Genomic DNA, 352 nt, shown 5'->3' on the forward strand with positions numbered 1-352 from the left:
TCCGCGCCCAGGGGGCCCGCCGCCCCCGGGCTGCCCGCCCCTACCGGCCGTCCCCGCCACGGCACTCAGCGCACAGCTCGCCGGCCGCCTGGTCCTCCGGGTCCTCCTCGCCGCCCGCGCGGTAGTAGCTCTGTCCGCAGCCGCTGCAGACCGACGGCGCGCCCACGGCGTGCACGCGCTTGTGTCTCCGGAGCGCCGCGCCCTGCACGAAGCCCTCGCCACACTCCACGCAGATGTGCGCGGGCTCCTCGCCGCCCGCCGCCCCGAGCCCGTCCCCGTGCTGCGCCCGCTGGTGCGCCAAGAGCCCGGCGCCGTGCCCGAAGCCCTTCCCGCACTCCAGACACACGTAGGG

General features: G+C 78.1%; 1 protein-coding gene across 1 annotated transcript in view; it reads right to left on the reverse strand.

The window, feature by feature from the left end:
- Window positions 1-20: 20 nt before the first annotated feature.
- The window catches only part of ZNF787 (zinc finger protein 787), an 18,258-nt gene continuing 17,926 nt past the window's right edge, over window positions 21-352 (reverse strand). The window contains exon 5 of the mRNA XM_008063192.2: window positions 21-350. Coding sequence (XP_008061383.1) covers window positions 41-350 — 310 coding nt within the window. The 3' untranslated portion in view covers window positions 21-40. The remainder of the gene's footprint in view (window positions 351-352) is intronic.

Source organism: Carlito syrichta, unplaced genomic scaffold (assembly GCF_000164805.1).
Source record: "Carlito syrichta isolate Samal-C Ts95f unplaced genomic scaffold, Tarsius_syrichta-2.0.1 Scaffold306631, whole genome shotgun sequence".
Lineage (NCBI taxonomy): Eukaryota > Metazoa > Chordata > Mammalia > Primates > Tarsiidae > Carlito > Carlito syrichta.